The sequence below is a fragment of the Mytilus californianus genome, unplaced genomic scaffold (assembly GCF_021869535.1).
Source record: "Mytilus californianus isolate M0D057914Y unplaced genomic scaffold, xbMytCali1.0.p SCAF_10, whole genome shotgun sequence".
NCBI classification, from domain to species: domain Eukaryota; kingdom Metazoa; phylum Mollusca; class Bivalvia; order Mytilida; family Mytilidae; genus Mytilus; species Mytilus californianus.
Window position 1 is genome coordinate 41,333,433 of NW_026262582.1, and position 26,619 is coordinate 41,360,051.

The window sequence follows — 26,619 nt, forward strand, 5'->3', positions numbered from 1 at the left end:
CCAAGGAAAAATGTTTGATCTTTTTATTTGAATAAGAATATTTTTTGGAGAGAGCAATTTAAAAAAAAAAGTCTAACAAAACGATTCATTGGATTATAACTTGATAGCTCTATATAGTAAGCGAAAAACATTAAATAAATAAGATTTGGCTTTATGACTAAATCTGATTGAAATACAGATGACGTGTTCACTTAGACTGGTTCCCCGTCCTTTATCTGTTTGGCTCTGACAGATATAACAAGGGTGTCTCAGATACCCGTATGTTGCAAGGGAGGGAACCAGCCTAAGTGTACACCCGGATTCTGCATTGCTTTACCTCTGTGGAAATAAGTTATTGAAAATGAGATCGTTTTTTTTTAATTTCAGATCCCTTTGGTTTCAGTTCAAAACCCAATGGTAAGTATTGAATATTCTAGTATTCAACGGCGATGGAGAATACTTTTAAGTTCGAGGTCAGGAATTTTTTACACAAGCAAAAAAGAGAGAAAGTAGTTACTAGTATCGCAATATCTATATTTTTCATCTTTTTTACCCTATGTAAAATTTAAAAAATATACCTAGCCCCCAATGAGGGTCTGGATGGGGTTTACAGAATAGTGACGAATGGGCAAAAAGTGCAGAATAAGAGCCTGCAAAAAAAAAGAATAGAGAAAAATGGAAGAAAAAAAGAGAAGAGAATAATGGGGTGCTAATTTTTTTTAAAAATATAGAACATGAGCATAATAGATAAAGATGAGAGAAAAAATAGAATAAAAAATAAAGAATAAAGATATGAATGGCCCCCGATCCAGGCCCTCCCTATGTACCGTTTTACATCTCGTAATTTTATCGGCCTTTCAATTGATAAAATGAATTATTAATATTGGCGCCAGTAATTCTAATTTTGACAAAATATATCTACATTCACGTGTTTTCTATTGCTGTGACCTTTTTTGTTGTGCTGATCAGCATCAGTAGCAACTAGTCTTGTGAGACAGAAGTCACAGACCTAGAAGTATTGCAATCAACCATCTTCGCAAACAAAGGGGTGTGAAAAAAATACAAGAAAATTATAAACGGTGTAAATTTTTTCCTGTTGTAACGTGCTACAAGATGGAAATGATATACTTCTAGTTTGAAGTAGATATTTATGGGTTTCTCAAATTTTTGCAAAAGTGCGTTCAATAAAAACAAATTTGTTATGAATAATTTCAATTTTCTTATAAAGAGGTGACCCAGTTTTTTCGGACCTTTCTACTTTAATGAATTTTTCAATTTTACAGATTGTACAGCAATAAGTTGTGAAAGTTGGGGTTGGAAGTACCAGGAGTGTCCGGTTGATAACTTGGGAGCTGGTCGTGTGGTTTCCATGACAATACGCAGTCAAAGGTATTATTGCAACTTCGGATTGGACAAGGTTTACTATGGATGGAAAAGGAATAAGATATTTGTAAATAACGGATGTAGAGCTACATTTGACGTCTGCTACACTGTTTTTTAAAATGTCGTCTGCCTTATAATGAGTAACTAATTAAAGAATCGGAGCAGCGTAAAATATTCAACGAGTGACCGAACAACACTTCATGTCATGATATTTGATTTTTTCAACAATTATTGTTTTTATTACAATAAATGTAAATAAGGAAGAAAATGCAATGAATTATTTTTTTCCATCCGTTCTCATTTTATTGGCAACGCCATGTCAACATATATTACATCATCAGAGGAGTAAAAATTCAGATTTAGGCTTTATTTCACATGTGAAATGTTGCTCAAACTCAAAAATTTTGAAAGCCAAGGATGTGTTACTTCTTGAATACGAGAGTAGCTTATGAGGGGCTGGATTGGGGGTTTACAGAATGGGCGAAAAAAAATAAAGAGTAAAGAAAAATAGACCCCAAAAAATAAAGAATAGAGAATAATGGACAAAATATATGAAGAATAGAGAAATAATGGCCTAAAAAAATAAAGAATACAGAAATGAACCCCCCCCCCCTTTCCACCCCCAATCTAGATCCTCGCTTATAACCAAAAAGGATCTAAAAAGAATAACCATTTCATCCAAGGTCATCATTTCCTTGGAAAATTACGGTACCATAGGTCTTCAATAATATCAAAATTTATAAGATGCGAATTTAAGGGAGAAAAAAGAGGCGAAAGACCCCAAAGGCAGAATAAAAACTCACAGGTCGTTAATAGATTGACAAAATTTTGACAAAAAAAAAAAGAAAAACTAAGAAAAGACAAACAACCGTCTACGAAACACTTATTACAAAACTATAAACTCAGCAACACGGACACACCCAAAAAAAAGGGGATGATCTCAATAGCTTCCAAAGGGTTAGCACATCCTGCTCCATATGTGACACCCATCGTGTTAATCCTATATAATATGTTGATAAGTTATATAAAGTCATTAAGCATCACGTAATAACAGATTGATAATTGTCTCATATCACATCACCAAATTTGTTAACCATCGGTCATGTACATTCACTAACCTTAAAACTTGACCGACTGAATATCTTTGAAATTGAACTCTTTTTGCAAGATAAAGGATATACAAGACTGTTAACGGTAAAAGCAACACTGACATTGCAAAATTAAAAATCACAAATTACAACACTGGAAACTTAAGGAAGAGCAATACGAAACCCTTTTAAACAAAACTAGAGATGATCCGGATGCCCCGGAAGGGTAAGCAGAGGTATGTTGTATATCATGTAAGTACAAAATCACTTACTACTGAGCTGGTGATACCCTTGGGGACTAGCAGTTCACCTGTTGTATCGACCCATGAAGATCTTAGATAGATTAAAACTTTAAAAAACAAAAATTATCAAAAAGACAATATCTACAAGTAGGCCAACATGACCGAAATCGTCAGTCGATTCCTTATTTCAGAAATTCCCCTTTAATTACAATTTTTACCAATTTTTACGTTATACCTATTATATTGAAAACTATAATAGATAGATAAAAACGGTAAAAACACAAATGATCATCGAGACAAGATCTACCAGAGTAAAATGGTTGAAATATCCAGTTGACTCCTTATTGGAGTTATTGCCCTTTATGATAATTTTTACCATTTTTTTGTATTTTTGCCTATTATCTTGAAAACTATGATAGATACAACGAAGTTTGAATGGCAAAAATGATCAGCAAGACAATATCCACAAGTAGGTCAACTTGGCATTAATCATCATTCGACTCCTTATAGGAGTAATTGTTCTTAAATGACAATTTTACTATTTTTTAGCTCACCTGACCTTAAGCACCAAGTGAGCTTTTCTCATCACTTGGCGTCCGTCATCGCCGTCCGTTAACTTTTACAAACAAAAATCTTCTCATTTGAAACTACTGGGCTAAATTTAACCAAACTTGGCCACAATCATCATTGAGGTATCTAGTTTAAAAAAAGTGTCCGCCGACTCCGCCTGCCAACTAACATGGCTGCCATGGCTAAAAACAAAACATAGGGGTTAAAATGCAAGACATGTTATCTTGAAAACCGCTATAGTTCGAAAAAAATCTGATAGTGGCAGAAATGTTCAAAATTATTAGGTCTACATATTGTCTATCAACATCAAAACTGTCAGACGATTTTTACCGTTTTTTGAATTTTGTCTTATAACCAACTTTTTGCATTTTCACCTTATATCCTTTAATATTAATAGATGGATAGTAAGCAAAAATAATCAGCAAGACAAGATCTACATACAAGTCAAATAGTCAAAATCGTCAGTCGACTCCTTATTGGAGTTATTGTTCTTTAATGACGATTTTTACACATGTTTATTGTTTTTGTTTATTATCATAAAAACTATAATATATAGACACTTTAAAAAGCAAAAGTAATCAACACGACAAGATCTTCAAATAATTCAACAAGGCCGAAATCGTCAGTTGACTCCTTATTGGAATTTTTGCCAATTATCTTGAAAACTAAATCACAAAAATGATCAGCAAGATAAGATCTACAAGTAACTCAAATTTGCCGAAATAATTAGTAGACACTTTTTAATAGTGATTGCCCTTAAATGACGATTTTTTTTACCTTTTTGTGTTTTGGACAGAGAGAAACTGTAAACAGAAAAAATGGTCAGCAATACAAGATCAACAAAAAAAGAGATTTTTGTCAAGAATTCTATTCTAGTCCAAAACTTATGTTGAAGAGTGTCCATTGTCACTATTGCACATTGACCTAGTTTAGCCTCCACTTGAATTATTCTCTATTCTTTATATTTTAGCACCCCATTATTCACTTTTCTTTATTTTTTTGGCATATTTTTTTTCTATTTTTTAATTTATTTACCCTTTATTCTGCACACTTTTCCTTTCATTCTCTTTTCTGTAAACCCCATCCAGACCCTCCAATATTACTTAGGTAAAGAAAGAAGAATCGGCAACATGGTCTAACGGAGTGAAAAACCAAGGAGAAAATTTAGAAAGAACCAATCACATTCAAGTATTTGTAGATATGCAAATCATATAAGATTTATACCTCATTGAACGTGCGTTTGATAAGAAATAACTTAAAGGTAAATACTGGATCCTCAGCAGTATAATTATACTAAAATTGAAAAAAAGAACGTTGGATTGCCAAGGGAATGGAACGATCATAAGAATATTGAATAACACAAAACTATTCCAGATAATCCTTTTATCAAAAATAAAAAAAAGGTTAGAATTTATCATACCATATTTTGTATACAAATTCATTCTGTCTGTCTATCTTTATAATTATAGTTTGTTATTATACAATTTTCGGGAACACAAATAGTCCATCAAAATAATAAGAACCTATATCGAATTTGTATTTAAAGGACATCCAAGATGAAAAGGATCTTGACGCATGATCAATTGCGCTTCATATAGTGGATATTTTTTACAAGCTTTGTTTTTGTAAGGGATATCTGTAAACTACAATGCATTGGCATTAATATCATTTGTAGAGATGTCAGTATAGGCGGATTGCGATAAATCGACCACTGAATTTACACTTGTCCGGTTTAAATGAATTTTTTCGACACTGTCGTCCAACTTACCGCTTCCAATTAGCAAATGTCCTTCATGGTCTATACACAGCGATAAAGGTGCTTTAATGTTTATTATGCTATCTATAAAATGTAGTCCGAGGAGTTCTCCTGTGGGATTCAAAACGTGTAATGCATTGTTACTTTGGTCCGAAAGTATAATATTATCACTTGGTGTAATGGCCATACCATGTGGAAAGAATGGTTGTAAATCTGGATTACCTTCGTACGCAAACTTCATACAACCATTCGTGTCAACGGCCACTATTCTTCCACTTAAATCGGTGTCCATCCAATCCGCTACGTACAATACATTTTTAGAATCTGTTTCGATACGAGCAGGATAACTGAACAGTTTTTTTCCTTTTGTGTCGGTTTCCAATGTCACTTTTTTCTTATTGTCTCTACTGAAAATGACGACTTGTCTGACTGAATCGTTTTGTACTGGAAAGATTGGTCCTTGTTCTTTTATTCCAACTATCAATTCATTGTCCTTGTTAACGTGCAAAGACAAGGGTCTCATTGGTGAGGTATCGATTACGGTAGGTATCTCCCCTGTATGAGACAACATACATATACTGTTATTGTCAACCATCTCATTGAACAGTATTTCGCCTTCTTTATTTATTGTAGTGTCGAATATTCGTTTCTTTAATGACAGTAATATTTTAATGGATGATTCCTTTAGCTCCCCCTTCACTAGAATGCTTTTCTCCTCTATCTTTTGATGGATAAAATAAACACAGCCGTCATCAGAACAAACTAAGGAATTGATGACCGGTATTGCAGTTGTGTATGAATTGAAAACTGAAGAAATGACCTCCGATGCAACCTCGCTTGGATTGTCCTTCACAATATCAAGATTGTCTTTCACAATATCGACAACAGTGGCAATTCCATGATGCTGTGAAGCTTTCAGTTTTTCATGGACCGTTTCTTTACAAGGTAAACACATAAACTTTTCACACACATCACATTTCCATTGAATTGCTTGTCCATCACAAAATTGACAAAGAATTTGAATTTTCAGAGCTTTTTCCATGTTAACAAAAAGTTTTATATTTGAGATTTATCAAAATGGATGATCATATCTTTTATTTCCTATTTGTTTAGATGATTCACGCTTTAAAATTAGTCAGACCGAAACAATATGATAAAGCTGTAGAGAGGAAAATCGTCAAAAGTGTGTTTATCCGGTAAACAATATTACTAAAATTGTTTTAGTCACATTCAAAGTGAATGTTGAATGTTTAACAATTAAAAAAAAGTTTTGTGTGACAGCAGAAAAGTTATTGTATTATTTTCCTGCATCCATTTGTTTTCGTCAGTCTATTTTATAAATAAAGGACACTAAGAGGGCAATTCAAAACCATAAGCCGACACCAAAGACGATATCCTGGCCACAAGAACAACGATAAACAGATTAATAGGTCCACAAAACACTACACAGAAACCTAAAGATTGGATAACACGATCCCTCTAAAACGAGGATGAATTCAGGTGTTACGAAAGGGTAAGGAGTTCCTGTTCCACCAGTGACTCATTTTTACTGTCACTTATTGACCAGAAACTAGTGTTGTTCAGTTAAGTCACGTTCTATATGTTTACTGATGATGTACCTCATAGTAATAAAGGTCAAATCTGCAGATTTATCTAGGATGGTTTTCGATTTCCCCTTGCAACAAACGGGTATACCATCATATAGTAAACAAGCTGTTGTTCACAATAAATTTCAGGGAAAAAGCCCTGGTAAAATGCATTTAGGAAACTGAAATAAAACTGATATTTGTGTTTAATGTATTAAAAAAAGTTTTTTTTTCGATAAATCAGTTGAGGTGTTTGAAGCTTCATCAGTTATATGTGAACAGTTGTGTTATCTGCTCTTTGGTCGGGTTGTTGTCTCTTTGACATATTCCCCATTTCCATTCTCATTTTTTGTTGTGGTCCATTTGTTTTTGTTATTGACTTCAAAACAAATACAAATGTAGTTAATACAGAAAACACGCATTTGTCTCAAGTCTGGCTTTTGTCTACTAGAAGTCGTTAGTTGATGTCTGCTTTAAGTGTTTTTCTTTAGATATCAACTCATATCAGGCAGTTAGTTTTTCTGTTGAACTGTTTCAATTTTTGCTATCCATTCGCCTTCAATATCTTCCTATGCGGTATGGGTTTATCTCAATACTAAGGCCTCATGGTAACCTGAATTTGTTTACGTCATCGTCTTTTCGTATTTTTTTTTAAATTTTGAAGAATCCACTACTGATAAACTCCCCTGGGTGTGTAAATCTCTTTACAAAGGAATTTAGTAGAACATATATAGGATTTCGGTATGTAGTTATGTATTTTTCTTTATTCCGCTAATCAAGATAGAATGGGAATAGTTGAATGACCCCACTGAAACTGTTTAACACTGCCACCTGTCCAGGTGAATGTCCAAAGTCAGGTATCTCTTCTATTTCTGTCCAAATTACGAAATCTTGTCTATGTCTATCGTTATTAGGTTTTTGTCCTTAGTGAATTTTGTTATTGCTAGCAAATCATTGATAGAACTTGTTCAGATGATTTCACAGCTACAAATATTGCAGAGACAATTGTCAACGGTTCAAGACTAGGATGACCAGTAGATTCGTTTGTTGCTCGATTGCTGTTCATTGGTGTATCCGATACCTGTAAGTATATATGATGTATAAATTTGTATGTTATATGTTTTTATACAAATATAATTCAAATACTCTAGTCACCTTATTAGTCAGAATCAAAATATGAAATCGGTAAGAACCTACGACAGAATTATATATCACTGATTACACCTCTCTTTATATCATTTCACATATGGATTTAACATATTCTTTCATTGAATGTATTATCTAAGTCTCTGCTCCTTTACTATTGTCTGATCGGCACCAAAGTAACAACGCTGGGAATATACTTATAATATCTACAATTAATATTTTTATGACTATTTTCATGAGTTAATGTAGCTTCATTGTGGTTTGTTATAGATCTTGCGTGTTGTGGCTCTCACTTATCAGAAAACCGTTTTGGTTACGGTTCTTATAATATACATTTCGATCGACCCACCTAGGGTAACACCACTTGAAACAGCAAATGCATGATAAATAACCGAGTAATTCGCCTCAACCGTTCAAGGAACAATAGATTCGAGTTTATAATAATTATAATACTAACAATATACATTTTCGACAATTTATATTACAATGTTTCCCGATAAGAAGGGTTAAATCATTAGTCAATTTATAACAATTTTATAACAAAAAAATATCCAACATGTCCATGGAAACAGTTAAAATGCAATTTATGGCATTTCGCCAAATAAGACGTGTTCCGACAATGCCAATATTGTCATAAGATAGAATTCCTGATGTTGACATTGTTTCTGTAATATGTACCGATTTGACAGTCTTCAGGAGAATTTATCAAAATCTTAGTTTCAATAATTTGGTCCCAGCACTCGTCCCAATATAGATATTTTCTAAAAAGATAGCTGTGTGTTTTGGGGTTGCAGATTATTCGCTTTTTTGGATTCTCTAAACCCTCTAATACAACATTTTAACCGAAAGTGGATGAACGGATCGATGGAAGGACCCAAAGACTGGAAAAACATGATGCCCCTTTTCTATCATAGACGGGGCATAAAAAATCAAGGCAAAAAATAAAAAGGACACATTTCTTCGCTCACACATTCAAGTTTCCTTGTTAAGTGAACCGTGAAATCCGGATCATAACCCTTTTGATATATACATTAAACAGTTTACTTCATAATGAATATGTGTTCCAAATTTCAAGTTTAAGTGACCACAAACTACACAAAACCATAGCTTTAATCTACGTTAAACCAAAACGTTAGCCTTTCATATTTTCATGTTCAGTAAACCTTGAAATCTGGGTCAAACACTAGCTTGGCAAATACATTAAACACTTAATAATGAATGTGTACATAAAGTACCCCAAACCACCTTTGTTCCAAACTTTAACCTATCCCATTTCCTTGTTCAGTGAACCGTGAAAATTCTTATTTGCGGTACACAATTGTTCACTTCAAAATGAACATCTGTACGACGTTTCAATTTGATGTGACCACAAACTACCTTAAACTAAAACCTTAATCCGATACGGGACGGATGGACGCATAGACGGGAAGACCGAATGTTTTACCGGGGCAAAAAAGAATAAACATGTCAAAATTTCATGACTATGCTATGGGAAATAAATCTTTCGCAACAAATTAATATTATCTTTATCATTGGGTTAATTGCTTTTTTATTAACGTATACCCCGTATCTCTATTTACTCCTCTATATTCGACTCTTTTTCATCATCATCATCATCAAGTTAATTACACTATTGCTACTATCGATCGTTTGCCTGCTTTGCAATAATATTCCGTCTGGTTTTCTATTAGTTTCATGAATAGAAGGAAATTAATATTTTGATTCTTCATTTTTTACTTAATGTTTGTATAGTTTTTATAATGGAATTTTATGCGAATGTCACACAAGTGAGAGGTTTAACTAGCTATTAAACAAGGTTTAATCCACCATTTTCTACATAAGGAAATGCCTGTACCAAGTCAGGAATATGACAGTTGTTTTCCATTTGTTTCATGTGTTTGAGCTTCTGATTTTGCCATTTGTTAAGGAACTTTCCCTTTTGAATTTTCATTGTCGTTAGGTATTTTTGTAAAATTTACTTTTTTCATATGTTTTATTGGTTATTTTTGCATTAAATTCCCAAATACTAACAGCTCTGTTATTAGATGAATTAAGGTTAAAAAAACATCGCGAAAAAAGAAAATTTAAACGTAAAAAGCATGAACATATTCTCATACTTTTGATCGGGGTTAGTATGAAGATACAAATTATAGGGAAATATTGTTTGTATTTAATATTTTTTTAATTACATTTATGCGAGTGCAATTGATATCTTAGTCATGTTTTCATCAAATGTTATACTATGTTGGCAATATACATTTTTGCGTGACTGCTTTTTAAAAACCCACTTCCAAATAACAAGTACCCTTCACTGTCTACACACAACGAAACCGGTCGTTCAATGTTATATTATTTATCCAGAAAATGCAGACCCAGAAGGTCTCCTCTGGTATTCGAAACATGTAAAGTTTTATTTTTTTCGTCGGAAAGTATAATGTTATCACTCGGTGTAATAGCGATTCCACCCAGATAGAATGTTAGTAAATCTGTATTACTGCTGTATGTAAACTTCATACGGCCGTTTGTGTCTACTGCCACTATTCTGCCGCTATTATTGTTTTCCATCCAGTACGCTACGTACAATATATTTTTAGAGTCTGTTTTGACACGGGCTTAAGTTTAACAATAAGGTCAATATCTACGTTCTCTGTGTTCAAGTCCAATCCATGTTACCTACCATTGATGATAAGGTCTTTACCTAAGATACATTCGTTCATACTTATTGGCTTCAGTATAAAATTAAGATATCACTGTATAAATTTACGGCGTGCGAAAGACTTTTTTAATTATCATTTTACATTTCATTTATAAAATAAGTACCAAATAACATGTTTCGATGAGTCTTCTTTAGTTTGTAGCAAAATCTATTTCTTTACCAAAAATAACTAAATATAAATTAATTCTGAAATAATTTTCGACACACATAAATGCGGTAGTTGATTTTTTAATGTCTACTCACAGAAGTGTCAGGTCCTGTTTATTTTATCTTAATTTCATGCGTTCATCAAAGTTACACAAGTAAGTGAGTGTATATCGAATTTTAAGGTGGTACATAACACTACAGGGTGATAACTCTGTAAAAATCAGCTGAACGTTTTAATCAAGTTCTATTGTTAAGGAAATATAAAGCTTCTTAATGATCAAAATTAGTGATTGTCAAACTGCTATAATATAACCAATGACATTTTTCCGATAAAGTGTTTGGTTCAAGTTTTTTGAAATTTTTATATTTTTGTCAAACGGTCAAAGTAAATATTTTGTCAAAATTTTATGAAAATTAAACGAGCCAAATTAATTTTAGTCAAGGTGCTTGGTACCACCTTAAGCCCCCAAATAAAATGATTTTTTAGGATGCTACGAAAGGATAAGGAGTTCCTCATTTTAGCTGTACAGTCTTAACATTAATTAATCTATTGATCTAGCGGTGTTCAGTAAGGTTACGTTCTATATGTTAAGTGATGATAAACCTCACAGTAATAAAGGTCAAACCTGCAAACTTAACTAGAGGGGTTTTCGATTTATGTGTATGGGTTTGGCTCAATACTAAGGCCTCATAGTGACATGCATTTGCTTACATCATCGTCCTTTGGTAATTGTGTTTAATTTTGAAGAATCCACTTCTGATAAAGTCCCCTGGATGAGTACATCTCTTCGCCTTGGAGTTCAGTAGCACTCGGTTAGCAGAATGAAATTTTGTTAATCAATGTTTTTCTTGTTTTCCCCGTATTTTTTGTCTATTTGTATTACATTATTGATCTATTTAACGTTAGCATAAATATTTCTTTGTTTTCTAGCAATGTGCCGGGAAATTTGAATTTGTTTACCTGAATGAAACGATAGCCGAGTAAGGGTGTCGTTGATCGGAAATTCAATACATGCTTCTGATAGAATAATCATTTAGGAAGAGTGCCTTTGAAATATATATAGTCACATGGAAATATTTGTTATTATTTTTTATTTAAAGAATGGTAGGCTATTCAAAATGGCGACATAGATCCCTTCTTTAGGATTTTTCAGTATACGGATATAGATAGTAAATTGCACATTACTAGAAAACAAAGAAATATTGATGCCAACGTTAAATAAGTAAATAATGTAATACAAATAGACAGGAAATACGAAAACAAAAAAATTAAAAACATTGATTAGCCAATTTTCAATCTGCCAACCGAGTCCCTGTGTTCAGAAGAGCATATAGAAGATCCCGCTATGTAATTGTATAATTTTCGTTATTCCACTGATCAAGATAGCATGGGAATGGTCGAATGACCACAAAACTGTTTAACACCGACACGTGGATGTTCAAAGTCAGGATCCAAAAGAGTGTCTGTTCAAAGTCAAGTATATCGTCTGTGTCTGTCCCAAGTAAAACACATCGTTTGTGTCTGTCTCTAGTTAGGTCTTTACGGAATTTATTTATTTGGTTTTTGGTATTGCTAACAAATCTTTGATAGTTTTTGTTCAGAATTTTATAACTTGTTTTGCTGGAGCCTATTTACTGCTTCAAATATTTCACAGACAATAGTCCACCGTTGACACGATTGAGACTTTGATGACCTGTAGATCGGCATTTTGTTCTGAATATTGCCTGATAGTTTGTTCATTGGTGTATCCGAGGGGTGGCAAATTACCTCACCTTTTTTTGAAAGACCTTCTAATCCCTCAAAACACACTATCAAAGATAATAATTATATATATATATTAGACAATTTACATCATAATGAACACGTCTACAAAATTTCATGTTCATGGTGATGTGACCCAAAATAACCTCAAACCAATACTTTAACCTACTTTAAATCAAAACTTTATACTATACCATTTCCATATTCAGTGAACCGTGAAATCTGGGTAAAACCCGTAATTTGGCATAAAAATGCGTTCACTTCAAAATGAACATATGTAACAAGTTTCAAGTTGATGTGACCACAATCTACCTTAAACCAAACTTTCACCTGACATCGGAACGGACAGGTGTACAGACTGGAAAACATAATGCCCTCTACTTTCTTTGGCGAGCTATACCAATATAGAGCATGCAAATTTACGAAATAATAAAGAAAAACATTCGCAAATAAGACATATCATCTGTATCATCGGGTTTTTGCTTTTTCATTAACGCATATACCTAAGTGTTTCAAAACACAGGAGATCAGGTTCTTCATCATCATAAAACAATGTCCGTCCGTCCGTCTGTCCGTCAACACTTTGTACGATTACTGACATTTGCTTAATCAATTCTCATTCAATTTCAAAATAACATTAGGATTCACGAAAGAGAGCTCCCTTTGCAGTGTGAAATTTTTTGACTTTGTCGTTCCAAAGTTTATGGACTTTAACCGATAGATTGAAGGCACATTAACTTCAGTATGCCTAAATTGATTTCCTTAAAAATTTACGTAATTGTTGGGATTGAAAAAATCAAGCTCCCTTTTAATTTTTGGAATTTCTAGCTTGTCATTCCAGAGTTTCGGGACTGTAATTGTCAGATTTAAGAAAAAATTCATATGTTGTGCCATAATTTGAGTTTGCTTGAATGGATTTACTATAAACCTAACATAATTTGTGGCGATCATAACACCGTTTGATTTAAAAAAAAACACTATCTGATAAGTCATTTCACAGTTATGGGACTTTACTTTGACCGTCAGAAAAAAAAGCCATGCACCAGCTCTAGTATGCTTGAATCAATCTACTACAAACTATACACTGTTGTTAGGATTGGTGAATGAAGACTCTCATTTGATTTCGGAAATTTTCTGGTTTGTTATTCCAGAGTTATAGGACTTTCAAAAGTCGTATTTGACCAAAAATATAGACGCCTAAGGGTATCCTCATGCATGTTTTTCCACCGAGCCATTTATGCTTCTGATTAAATGCCTTCTAAATATCCCATTTTATTCTTGCAACAATTTCAAAATCCACAATGAGGGCGTATCATGCGCTCTTGGAGCAGCTGTTTATTCTTTTTTAAGTTTGCATAGTTTTATAGCATACGATACAGTCTAATAAATAATCTTTATGAAAACTATGGCAGTCATATAGATCCGCAGTTGAATGCTATTTAAAAATGTCTATTACTTTATAAATTTGTGTTTGAACCCCGAAAGCCACGTGCAATGTCATTCAATGAAGTATAATACTATTGAACAACTGTTAATTAACTTTTTGAAATTTTAAAGCTTTCTGTTTTTAAACTTGTTCTGGTGTTTTACCAAAGTAAAGGGTTTCCCTAACAGCCTTTATAACAGTACCTTCCATATGCCTTACCGCACATTTCTGTTTTAAACTCTCAAATAGTTCTCTGATATGCTGAATTAGGGTTAAAAAAAAGATCCCACATACCTACCAAACGTATAAACCAAAACACATACACATGTTTTCATACTTTCGATCGGAGTTAGTATGAAGATACAAATTAAATGGAATTTTTTTTTTGTATTTAATAATTTGATTTATTACATGTATGCGAGTGCTATTGGTATATGGCTCATGTTTACATGAAATGATCTACTATTTTGGCCTTATACATTTTTGCGTCACTGTCTTTTAAAAAGCCACTTCCAATTAATAAATACCCTTCACTGTCTATACACAACGAATTCGGTTGTTCAATGTTATATTCTTTATCCACAAATTGCAGACCTAGAATTTCTCCTATTGTATTCAAAACATGTAATGTGTTGTTTTTTCTGTCTGAAAGTATGATGTTATCACTTGGTGTAATGGCGATTTCGTGCGGAGTGAATGCTTTTAAATCTGGATTACCGATGTATGTAAACTTCAGACGGCCGTGTGTGTCTACTGCGACTATTCCGCCGATACTATTTTCCGCCATCCTGTCGGCTACGTACAATACATTTTTAGAGTCTGTTTTGATACGAGTGGGATAGTTAAACAGTTTTCTTCCTTTTGTGTCGGTTTCTAATACTTTTTTTTCTTTTATAGTCAGTGTAAAAAATTATGACTTGTCTGACGGAAAAATCTTTAACTGGAAAAGGTGGTCCTTGTTCCCTAAATCCAACAACTAATTCGTTGTCTTTATTAACGTGCATTGACAGGGGCATCATTGGAGACGTATCTAAAACGGTCTTTATGTCACCTGAGTGAGTTAACATGCAAATATCGTTATTAACAAACTCATTGAAAAGAATTCACCTTCTTTATTTACCGCAATGTCAAATATTCGTGTTTCTAAGATTTGTATTACTCTGATTGATGATTTTAGCATCTTGCCCTTCACCAATCGAGCTTTTTCCTTTTCGCTATTACAGGTAAAGTATATAAAGTCATCATCAGAGCACAATAAAGAATTAATTACAGGAACTGTGGTTGTGTATGTATTTAAAACTGAAAAAAATACCTCCGACGCAACCTCCCTCCGAAAAGGAGCGTCCTTACAAATATCGGAAACAGAGACGATTTCATGATCCTGAGCAGATTTTAGTCGCTGATGAATTTTCTCCTTACACGACGTACACATGAATACATCACATTCTTCACATTTCCATTGGATTGTTTCTTCATTACAAAAATGACAGGAAAGTGGCACTTGAGATTTTCTCAAACTGGCAGACTTCGACGCCATTTTTAAGTTTAAGAAGATTTATGGTTACGTGTTTTACTTCCTCGTTCATTTAAAATTATTTATAGTTGAACTGTAATCGGTCGAAATTCTAAACGTTAAAAGCATTCTTTTTATTCCATTGAAAATACATTGAGGATTCTTTATTTAAATTAAAACGTGAAGAATTTTTGATACATTAGAAAACAAAGTTAACTCTAATTCTGTCAATTTGAAGAATCTAGCAAATAACTTGTCAAGATGTTTTTCAATCTACAAAAATGATCTATGTATACTTTATAAAAATGCAAAAAACTCATTTTGACTCTGGTACCTCCATTAGCCTGAAAATCTCATGGCTGGTCACATATATGTTCCAGTATTTATATAATAAACTAATTAAAATGATCTGATTGAAAAAATTTATATAAATTAATTTTTCATTTCATATTATATTGTATAACGGCTAAACAAATGTTAATATTCTTCTACGAGATTTTAGATTGAAGCGACATTTCAGGATGAGAAGGGAGAATCACCCACATCAGCGCATAGACGATTAGATTAGTGTACATTTTTTGATAATTTATGTTTTTGTTGATTTTTTGAATAGAATTCATTGGGCTTTAATTTCAAATGGACAATTGACAATAAGGGCTTTATATATGCAAATGCTTTTGAGAGTTATATGGCGGTGTTTTTATTGTTATACATAATATAATATATAATATATCGCATAAAAAATTGTAATTGAGAGATACTTCGAACTTGCTAATACTTCTCATTAACATGTTCTTTTTTGTAAATTTACTGTTTATTAGAATATTGTCTCTCCCAACCATAGATTTCTTTAGACGTGTTTTGCACAACTTTTCAAAATGTTTGGTTTTAAATGATCTTCAACTTCGTGTTTTATTTAGCCTTTCAAATTAACAGGCCTGGTTTGTTTGGTGAGTTTTTGATACAAAATGTAAGAGCATGTGTTTTCCTTGATAAAGGGTTGATGCTTACAAGCACTTAACCCTAGTTTTTAATTTGGAGCTATCTCTTCGGAAGTTTACAGGGCCATCATGAATTGGTTGACCTTTTTGAAATATATGCATCACAGATGACCACGGATAAGTTCCAATTATCGTAGTATTCTCCCGTCTTTGTGTCCTCTAGCTACCGAATAAGACTTGATAACGAATTTGTGAACACCATGAACACCACGACGGGTTCAACATGTGGAGCAGAATATGTTTACTCCTGCAGAGCACCTGATATTTCCCCCGGTTTTATGTGGCGTTTGTGTTGCACAATCTTAAGTTGTTAATGTAATGTTCTGCTGACTTTTGTTTGTCTTTTATCGCTTTTCTCCATGATTTTATCGATCGTTCTTGGAGTTATTAGATTTGATTCTCCCTGTAGCATCTGTCGTCTCTTTCTAATTGGCTTCGATGTACAGTTAAGTCCACACTAGTGATCTCCCACTTATATTCATTAAATAAATCTATTACCACGGAGGTAACATTTAATCAATAAGTGAACATCCAAGCAGCATTCCTGTCGCAGCGATTTAAGTCTGGTGTAACGCTTCGCATTTTCACAAACTACTATGCTTTAATGTCATACTTGTAATAAGTTAACCGCTGATGACCAGGTAAAATAATGTTTATTCAGAATTTATAAGCATGACAATTTAAGATTTTATTAATGAGACTGATAAAAAGTTGTTCATATGCAGTGCGGTATTCAAATGTAAAGTGTATAGATTATGACACATCCACAAAAGTTTTATACCCTTAACAATGATTGATTGGTGGTTGCTTTACGTCTTCTGAGCACAAAAGGCTATATCGTGTCGATATAAACTTAAATAAAACCAGCAAGAATGATTTCTCAAAGGTTATGTTTTTTCTGCCCTTCTTCGAAATAATGCGTTTTGTTGTCCCCTTAGTAAGTTCTCTTTCTTATTCTTGCTTTACATATTTTTAATATTTTTCGATCATACTTCGAAGTAATTTATTAGTTATAAGTGCAGAACGAATTTGAATTTTTTTTTCTGTTGCAAATTGAGGCTAGTGTTTTTTTCCATTTCCTTTTCTATATTCATAAATACTTGATTAGCCGTCATCATAGGCCCAGGAAATTTTTTTTGATCTTTTTATTTGAAATAAGAATCTTTTCTGGAGCAAGCAATTTAAAAAAAAGTTTTGTTTGATAAAAACGATAAGTTGGATAATAATTTTATTGAGAAATTAAAAGGGTAAGTCAGTAAGAGAACAAAATATTTGGCTTTAAGACTTAACATGGTTGAAATACAGATACTATGTGTAAGCTAAGTGTACACACAGGTTCTTTAGTTCAATCATATTGCTTTATGGCCTCGTTTTGATCATTGGTCTCGTTTTCTAAGGTGGAAATAAGTAACTGAAAATAAGAACTTTTTTTGTTGTAGATCCCTTTGATTTCAGTTCAAAACCCAATGTTAAGTTTTTAATTTATTCAATGGCGTACGAGTACATTTTTTTAGTTAGAGACCAGGAACTTGTTTCACGAACAAACAAGAGGGAAAGAAATATTTCTATATATATCTATTTTTTTTCAATTTTAATAACCGATATTAAACTAGAAATATACATAGGCCCCTACGTAGCGTTTTACATATGGTCTTTTTATAGGCTATTCATTTGAGAAAATGAATTATTGATATTGGCGCCAGTTCAAGTTTTGACAACAGATTTATACATGCGCGTGTATTCTACTGCTGTGACCTGTATTGTTTGTCATTCTTAACCCTTCACTGGACAGCACACATTGGCATTTGTCAGATTTTACCCTCATATATCTTAACATATTATGTAGCAACAAAATTCGTATGGCTAATTTTTATATATTTAAAAATTTTGCAATTTTACAGGTTGTGCCGCAATAAGTTGTGAAAGTTGGTGTTGGAAGTACCAGGAGTGTCCGGTTGATAACTTGGGAGCTGGTCGAGTGGTTTCCATGACAATACGCAGTCAAAGGTATTACTTTCGGATTGCACAAGGTTTACTATGGATGGAAAAGGAATAAGATATTTGTAAATAACGGATGTAGAGCTACATTTGACGTCTGCTATACTGTTTTTTAAAATTTCGTCTGCTTTATAAAGACCAACTAATTAAAGAATTCAAGCAGCGGAAAATATTCAACGAGTGACCGAACAACACTTTATGTCATGATATCTGATTTTTTCAATAGTTATTGTTTTTATTACATTAAATGTAAATAAGGAAGAAAATACAATGAATTATTTTTTTCCATCCGTTCTCACGTTATTGGCAGGCCATGTCAACATCTATTACATGATCAGAGCAGTTAAAATTCAGACATGTGAAATATCGCTCAAACTCAAAATTTTGAAGTCAAGGATGTGTTACTACTTGTATTCGAGAGTCGCTTATGACCAAAAGGGATCTAAAAAGAAAAACCATTCCATCCAAGGTCATCTTTGCCTGGGAAAGTTGTGACCATAGGTCCTCAATCTATCAAAATTTATAAAATGCGAAGTTAAGGAGAAAAACAGGGAGAAGATACCAAAGGGAAAATAAAAACTTATAAGTCGAAAAGAGGCCGACAAAATCATGACAAAAACAAAAAACGATTAAAAGACTAACAGCATTTACAAAACACTACTGTTGATTCATTAATATTCGTTAGATACTAATTTTCGTGGATTACGTGGGTACAGAGGAACCACGAATTAAAATGTTCAACGAATTACAAATTGTCTAAAGGAACTTATGCAGACTTTGCCAAAACAACGAAATTAAATATCCACGAAAATGCAAATATTCCTCTATCCACGAAAGTTGGTACCCACGAAAATAAACTAATCCACAGTACTTTAAAAAATGTAAACTGAACAACACGAACCCCACCAACCTGATATATAGAACTAATTGTATTAATATAGAATTGGTCGTTTCAGAATCTATAGGACTATTTGTAATTTCATTGTTCGTACCCTAAAATTAAAATAACATCACGTCATTGGTTGAATTGCCATTTAACATGTCCAATTGGCTGTGAGATGACGGAATAATTACGGTTGACATAATTTGAAACCCGTTACTAGTGATTCCGACAATAGCAATAAGCGTGTTTTTGTAGATAATTTAATGTAGATTTACGACATAACAAGTTTCAGTAGGATAGACATCCGCAGAATCGGAATATAACGAAATGTTGCGACTGGGTGACATTTCTCAAATATGTGAGTTAGGGACCTTGTGCTATATCAAGTTATATAGATAAAAAATATTTCAGAGACAAGTGCCTGTGTCTTCGTTGTCAGTTGACGTTTACAAAAATCTTCTCTGAAATTATTGGGCTAAATTTTACTAAACTTGGCCAAAATCATCATTGGGATATTTAGTGTTCAAACAGTGTCCGATGACCCCGCCTGCCAACCAACATGTCTGCCGTGGCTAAAAATACAACATAGGTGTTTAAATGCAAGATATGTTATCTTGAAAACCGTTATAGATAGAAAACATCTGACAGTGGCAGAAATGTTCAAAATGTTAAGATCTAACTATTGTCTATCAACATCAAAACTGTCAGACGATTTTTACCATTTTTTTGCATTTTTGCCTAAGATCTTTTAAAATAACTATAATAGATAAAGAGTAACTTCATATAGCTAAGATGATCAGCAAGACAAGATCTACAATTGAGGTACATGGCTGTAATCATCCTACGACTCCTTATTGGAGGGTTCGCCCTTTAATGAAGAATTTTACCAACTTTTTGCGTTTTCGCCTTATATCTTAAAAATATCAATAGATAAATAGAAACTCAAATAAGCAAAACTGATCAGCAAGACAAGATCTATATACAAGTCAAATGGTCGAAGTCGTCAGTCGACTCCTTATTAGATTATTGCTCTTTAATGACGATTTTTACCCATTTTTAGTGTTTTTGTCTACTATCTTTAAAACTATAATAGATAGACACTTTAAAATGCAAAAATGATCAACAAGATAAGATCTTCAAATAAGTAAATAAGGCCGAAATCGTCAGTCGATTCCTTATCTGAGGTTTTGCCAAATATCTTAAAAACTACGAAAGATAGATAGACACTTTAAATAACAAAAATGATCAGCAAGATAAGATCTACAAGTAACTCAAATTTGCCAAAATCATTAGTTGACTGTTTTTAAGAGTGATTGCCCTTATATGTCGATTTTGTTTACCCTTTTTGTTGTTTTGGGCAGAGAGAAACTGTAAACAGAAAAAATGATCAGCAATACAAGATCAACAAAAAAGAACTTTTTGTTAAGAATTCTAAACTATGTAAAAATTAGAAAATGTGATATGATTGTCAATGAGACAACTCTCCACCAGTGACCAAGAGGCATGGAAGTTAACAGCGATATGTCACCGTACGGTCTTCAACAATCAGCAAAATCCATACCGCATATTCAACTATAAAAGCTGCAGAAAAATATATTCCAGAACAGAAAAAAACCTGGGATTATCAAGGGAATGGAACAATCAAAAGAATATTGAATAACATAAAACTATTCCAGACAATCCTTTTATCAAAAATAAAAAAGGTTAGAATTTATCATACCATATTTTGTATGTAAATTCGTTCTATCTGTCTATCTTTACAATTATATTTTGTTAGCATACAATTTTTGGGAACACAAATAGTCCATCAAAATAATAAGAAACTATATCAAACTTGTAATTAAAGGACATCCAAGAAAATATAAAGAATCTTTACGGATGATCAATTGCGCTTCATATAGTGGATATTTTTCACAAGCTTTGTTTTCTAAGGGATATTTGTAAACTACAATGCTTTGGTATTAATAGCATTTGTAGAGATGTCAGTATAGGCGCATTACGATAAATCGACCATTCAATTTACACTTGTCAAGTTTAAATGAATTTTTTTGACAGTTTTGTCACATATATTTTTGCGTCACCGTCGTCCAACTTCCCGCTTCCAATTAGCAAATGTCCTTCATGGTCTAAACACAGCGATAAAGGTGCTTTAATGTGTAATATGCTATCTATTAAATGTAGTCCGATGAGTTCTCCTGTGGAATTCAAAACGTGTAATGCATTGTTACTTTGGTCCGAAAGTATAATATTATCACTTGGTGTAATGGCGATACCATGTGGAAAGAATGGTTGTAAATCTAGATGACCTTCGTACGCAAACTTCAGATTACCATTCGTGTCAACGGCCACTATTCTCCCGCTTAAATCGGTATCCATCCAATCCGCTACGTACAATACATTTGTAGAATCTGTTTCGATACGAGCAGGATAACTGAAAAGTTTTCTTCCTTTCGTGTCGGTTTCCAATGTCACTTTTTTCTTATTGTCTCTACCGAAAATGATGACTTGTCTGATTGAATCGTTTTTAACTGGAAAGATGGGTCCTTGTTCTTTTATTCCAACTATCAATTCATTGTCCTTGTTAACGTGCAAAGACAAGGGTCTCATTGGTGAGGTATCGATAACGGTAGTTATCTCCCCTGTATGAGACAACATACATATATTGTTATTGTCAACCATCTCATTAAACAGTAATTGGCCTTCTTTATGGATTGCAATGTCGAATATTCGTTTCTTTAATGATAGTGATAATTTAATGGACGATTCCTGTAGCTCCCCTTTCACTAGAATGCTTTTCTCCTCTATCTTTTGATGGATGAAGTAAACACAGCCGTCATCAGAGCAAACTAAGGAATTGATGGCTGGTATTGTAGTTGTGTATGAATTGAAAACTGAAGAAATGACCTCCGATGCAACCTCGCTTGGGGCAGGATTGTCCTTCACAATATCAGGATTGTCTTTCACAATAACGAGACCATTGGCAATTCCATGATGCTGTGAAGCTTTCAGTTTTTCATGGACCGTTTCTTTACAAGGTAAACACATAAACTTTTCACACTCATCACATTTCCATTGAATTGCTTGTCCATCACAAAATTGACAAAGAATTTGAATTTTCAGAGCTTTTTCCATGTTAACAAAAAGTTGCCACCATTTTAGATCTGACATTTATCAAAATGGATGATCATATGTTTTATTTCCTATTTATTAGATGATACACGCTTAAAAATAGTCAGACCGAAACAATATGATAAAGCTATAGAGAGGGAAATCATCAAAAGTGTGTTTATCCGGTAAACAATATTACTAAAACTGTTTTATTCACATTAAAAGTGAATTCTGAATTTTTTTAACAATTAAAAACAAGTTTTGTGTGTATTTTTTTCCTGCATGCTTTTGTTTTCGTCAGTCTATTTTTTATATAAATAAGAGAAAGAAGGCACAAAGAGTACAAATAAAAACAATCTTTAAAAAAACAAACAATAATCTGGCCATAAGAAAAACAATGATCAGACTACATGTCCATAAAAAAACTATACATAGATTTTTGCAACACGATTCCTGCCAAAAACAGGATGAACCAATGTGCTACGAAAGGATAAGAAGTTTCTGCTCATCGAGTGGCACCCGTCATGTTTCTCAATTTAACTGTACATTATTGGCAATAATCTAGTGATTGACAATTTAAGTCACGTTCTATATGTTTCTATTTACCGATGCTGTACCTCGTAGTAATAACACCAATAAAGGTCAAATTTGTACATTTAGAGCCAGATGTAGGCAACAACAACGGATTCAAATTTTGAAGATCTGAAAGAAATTGAACTTTTTTTTATATGTATAGTATAGTATATGTTGACAAAAATAAAGGTCAAGCCTAGGAATTGGAAAAAAAACACCACTTTCACCTTTCATCCTTATTAACAGTATGTAAACTTATAATAGATACCGGGCTTAAAATTTTGAACGCTAGACGGGCGTTTCTTCTACAAAAAACACATTAGTGACGTTCGAATAAAAAAGTTAAAAAGGCCAAATAGCATTGAAGACCCAAAATTCCGAAATGTTTTGCCAAAATACAGCTAAGGTAATATATTCCTGGTAAGAAAGTCCTAAGTGTAAGTGCTCCGAAAAATTCTAAAGTGACAAAATAAATCACAAGAAGTTAAAATTGAATCCAAATCAATTTCTATAAAAATACATTGGTGTAAATTTTGAACACTGTGTTCTTCCAAACAGGATTGGGAAAATGAAAACTTTATATATATTTCAGGTGGTTGAAAATCATTGCTAATACCTATAAATGTATTTTGAAGTACGTTCGACAACGATGACTGTTAGGTCTCGGTGTAATTTTAAATCAACGAGATACACATACATGTGTTTTGACAACATCAAATATCAAATTTATTACCCCGTACTGCTGACTATCAAGCATAGGAATCAACAGAGTTTAATTTAATTACACGAAGAAATAAAAATCCACATGATATACATGAGATATTTATGAGTACTGAAATGAAATTCATAAAAGAAGCTATTTTGGAAAAGAACATAGTGTTAGATCTGAGTCTGTATGAAATTAATTAGCGATTCTACCATATACAATTCCCTGTTACGCATACAATAGTTATTGACTCTGGCTATGAATTAAAAACCCATTTAGCACAGAATATTTTTGGTGCCATTTGTTCGACATGAAAAAGGTAATGTCTGTCTCACTCCGATTTATAATTTTCATTATAAAAATAAGGAGATGAGGTATGATTGCCAATGAGACAACTATCCACCAGAGTTCAAATTAAGTAGATGTTAGCAATTATAGGCAAGCGTATGGCATCCAACAATGCGGAAAACAAATACCGTAAAGTTAGGTATAAAAGGATATGAACAATGTATAATCATTCAAACAAGAAATCCAAAGGTCTAATTTATAACAAAACAATTTACGGAAAACAAATATGACAGACAAGAACCAGCGACAATCATTGGACTATAGGCTCCTGACTTGGAATAGGCACATACAGAATGTGGCAGGGTTAAACATGTTTGTGAGCGCTCAACCCTCCCCTAACCAGAGACTGTGGTGTTACAGCACATCAAACTGTAAATATCAGTAGCAATTGGCTTAACTCCTCGATCGGTACGAGGTAAAAAAAAAACTTATTATATTATAAATTGAAAACAAATGTTGTCTGCTGTACCCCTATTTTGACATTTTTACGTATTATTTCTGTTTGTTTTGTTCACACATTGTTGTCAATATAATGGAATTTATGCGCCTGTCAATGTCATACGGGGCTATTAGCCAATTGCAAAATAATTTGAGAAAATTAATTATACTTAATTGTCCAGGAATTTAATGCTGAATTCGATCTGAACGCTGATCTGTAACGTGATCACATAGAAACGCTATGTACTGCTAAAATTTCAAGTAGTTTTTTTTCATATTTATATTTCCTTGCGCATTAATTTAGTACTTTTCAAAATTTCGGTTGCAGCTACCTCAATATTTTGGTCATTTTTTAAATTCATCATATATCGTTCAGTTCTTTTTAAACAACAATTACTTAATTTAAAAAATAAATTGTACGGCCCTAAATTGACCGCAAAATTAGGTACTTATTAGTACGAATCGAATGCAAGACACATGCCTCTGTATAAAAATTGTTATTCAGTCTTATCAGATCGGTTAAAAAATGAAATGACTATATAACTACTATAGTTATCATCATTTGAGAATCAAACCTTATAATTACATTTATATGCTACAACCATAAAATTATGAGTTATATTCAGTTTTTTGTTTGTTTTCCTATTCATTGTTGTGACGTTGTCGCGGGAAGCACGTGCTGTCACGAAGGTTGCATTTTATTGGGAAATAAAATCAAATTTTGGAATTCCTCTCGATTGTTGTCAGCCAATAAAAAGAACGGATTCCTATCAAACATACATATAATGTAATTATTATACTATAAAGGCATGCTATGACAATTTGCAAAGTTGTTTCCGGGAAACATTTGAATAGTGCTTTCAGTTTATACGAGGATGTGTTGCTGTTTACAACACATATCAGCTATACATAAAATCATGGAAACATTTTTTTTCGAATACGTTTGCTTTTTTGAAAGGTCAGGTGAAAGATTTAGCCAACTCTATTGTCGTAAACCTATTTTTAACTATCATTGTTACTTCTCCGTGATTTCGTTCAAATATATTTGAATAAACATACAGAAAATGCATTTTTTGATCACACATAATTGTCATGTGTTTTATTTCCTTTATTTCAAGTTGGCAACACAATTATTTCGATAGAAACAATAGGGTATATCTCTTTCATTGATAGACATGAAATTTAACAAAAGTGGTTTTATCCGGTAAACAATAGTACTATGATTGATTGCAAAACTTTTTTTCAAGTTGTATTTGAATGTTTCCAGGTCAAGGTATGACCATGGAATATCTGTTATTCAGAAAAGTTGTTTTGCGATAGTTTTTTTTCTGTAACTGTCATTAAAAATATCAGGCGTATAATTTAGTAAGCTAGACGCAAATTTGATCTTCAATAGACTCACCAGCGAGTTGCCTTTTTTCATTATTGCTTATATATAATTATAGAACACAAATATTGACAACAAACTAATTAAGGCGACAGGTTTTTACCGAAGTTGTAATCTCGGAAATCGAATTAGAAGAAACAAATCAACATAACAAAAACAATTTAAGGGAATCGCATGAAATCCAAATTGAGCTGAGCGAGACTGGATGTTTCGACAAGTTAAGCGTCTCCTGCTATACAGGATTCACCCGCCGAAGAATTGTACACACAGTCACTATATATTCCAGCCGTTACATAAAAACAAATTAGCATAATGCAAGGAAAAAAAAAATAGTTTGCCCTTCGGTAAATGAATTTTCTGTGTTTTCCAAATTTTTTAGTGGATAATATTTTTTTCCTCGTGAAATTAAAGGCACAAACAGAAATTATTGTCAAATTGTCATATTTGACAAGCATAAGTTAGGTCTTAGGCATGTATATTTCACTAGTGAAGCTAGAAAAGGGAACATTCAAAACGCTTATTACGCACAGTCAAGACTATATATTCTGACTTGCTATTGGAAAACAAGTCTTTAAAACTGTACGAATATTGTGTCCATCAAGAAATCTCATTTAGATAATCAGTACTCCGATGTATTTGTTATTGAACTAATGTGGATCTTTCTACTACAAGAAGGACACCAACTTAACATATTTGTTTGTAATCAAAATACGAGCATGATTTTTGAAGATTAAGGCAGGCTTAAGATACTCCCCACCTGATAAACTCCACTTCACAAGAATATCTAGACGATGTATATTATTCTACTGATCAAGAGTGTTAAGAGACCCCACAAATGTTTAACAGGCTTTTTATTTTGGTTC

At 32.9% G+C, this 26,619-nt stretch overlaps 1 protein-coding gene across 1 annotated transcript; it reads right to left on the reverse strand.

Moving 5' to 3' along the window:
• Nucleotides 1-4,628: 4,628 nt before the first annotated feature.
• LOC127718126 (uncharacterized) lies at nt 4,629-15,350 on the reverse strand. Its single transcript, XM_052224082.1, has 2 exons — nt 15,114-15,350; nt 4,629-7,685 (listed from the first exon to the last, which is right to left on the reverse strand). The coding sequence occupies exon 2, from the start codon at nt 6,058-6,060 to the stop codon at nt 4,906-4,908; it is 1,155 nt and encodes a 384-aa protein (XP_052080042.1). The 5' UTR covers nt 6,061-7,685; nt 15,114-15,350; the 3' UTR covers nt 4,629-4,905.
• Nucleotides 15,351-26,619: the final 11,269 nt, after the last annotated feature.